The sequence below is a fragment of the Cynara cardunculus genome (genome assembly GCF_001531365.2).
Source record: "Cynara cardunculus var. scolymus isolate 2C chromosome LG 8, CcrdV1, whole genome shotgun sequence".
NCBI classification, from domain to species: domain Eukaryota; kingdom Viridiplantae; phylum Streptophyta; class Magnoliopsida; order Asterales; family Asteraceae; genus Cynara; species Cynara cardunculus.
This window is the reverse complement of record NC_037535.1, coordinates 9618972-9620330: the sequence shown is the minus strand read 5'-3', so window position 1 is coordinate 9620330 and position 1359 is coordinate 9618972. Positions and strand designations below refer to the sequence as shown.

General features: G+C 35.5%; 1 protein-coding gene across 1 annotated transcript in view; it reads right to left on the bottom strand.

Moving 5' to 3' along the window:
- Positions 1 to 1091, bottom strand: part of LOC112517176 (endo-1,3;1,4-beta-D-glucanase-like) — an 11378-nt gene extending 10287 nt beyond the window's left edge. The window contains exon 1 of the mRNA XM_025124526.1: positions 843 to 1091. Within this exon, the coding sequence (XP_024980294.1) occupies positions 843 to 990 (148 nt within the window). The 5' untranslated portion in view covers positions 991 to 1091. The remainder of the gene's footprint in view (positions 1 to 842) is intronic.
- Positions 1092 to 1359: the final 268 nt, after the last annotated feature.

Below are 1359 nucleotides of genomic sequence, written 5' to 3'. Positions count from 1 at the left end.
GAGATCGAGAAGAGAGACCGAGAGTGAAAAGAGAAGACGTTGTGAGAAGAAGAGGTCGTCGAAGACTGTTGAACTAAGTCTCAGATTCAGACCTAACTTAGTAAGCAGCCCAAAAAATAAGGCCCATGGAATAAAAAAAAGCCCAAATTTTAACCCTTATAAAATCGGAATATCGGACCGATTTTATCCTCAAAATATCGCTAAAATATCGCTAAATATCGCCGATAATATCGTTCCCGATATTTTGACCGATATTTAAGGTCCGATTTTTTTTAGGAACGATATCCGATATATCGCCGATATATCGTGATTTTGACAGCATAGATTAGCTGTGATACAAATAAAAGATGTTGTGTAATTAGCAATATATATAATTATTGTGTAGGAACAGTTCTTCTGTACCGATTGGTTCCTCAAGGTGATTTTTCACAATAAGACCAATAATATAACTCTTTCTAATTGCCAAAAATGTAATAGTGTATCATATGCAAAAACTTCGGATATAGATACTCTTGCTAACAGCCTAACAGTATCAGTAGGCTACAGAGATAGATCACCAAAATTGGTATAAAATTGGACGCAATAGATTCAACAGATGTTCATTTCCATTAACCCTACCTAGCATGCTAAAAGGAAGCAAAACCCTAAAACAGAAACCATCACTTGAAAAGAAAACATTTATGGATTAAACCCTAGTTTTTGCATGACCAACAAGTAACATCAACATACAACCCAAACAATACAATAATCATATTTCACCTAGGTGAATTGAACTCTTAACATAAATTGCAACAATTAGGCTTGGTGAATCAAGAAACTGCAAGTGGAGTAGAGCTCAATACCATAAATATCAGAAATAAGAAGAACAGCGATTTTGGAATCAGGGTTCCCGGAAACATAGGAATTGAGGGAAGCAATCTGCTGGATGTCGCCGGATTCAACGCCTGAAGCGGGTGCAGGAGGGTTTTCGCAGCACTCCGGGCCTGACATTGCGGTTAGTATAGTAGCTTCTGGGGTACGTTTTCTGGTCAACCCAACAAGAGCTTTTGGAAAGGAAGGGATAGGAAACCTATTGCACTCCAGGACCCTCGGGTTACTAACAGCACCTTCAATCAATATATATATATATATATATATATATATATATATATATTATATATTATATATATAGAGGAGCGTTCAAATGAAAACCCTCTCCATTTGTGTAAACCGTGTAAACCAATCTCAACCATCCATTTTCTTGATCAATGGTCAATATTTGTATGCTTTATTTATGGAAATTAAAAAAATATAAAAAATAAAAATTCAGTTTATTTCATCAATAAGGGTAGAACGGTAAACAATCATTAACATTCATAC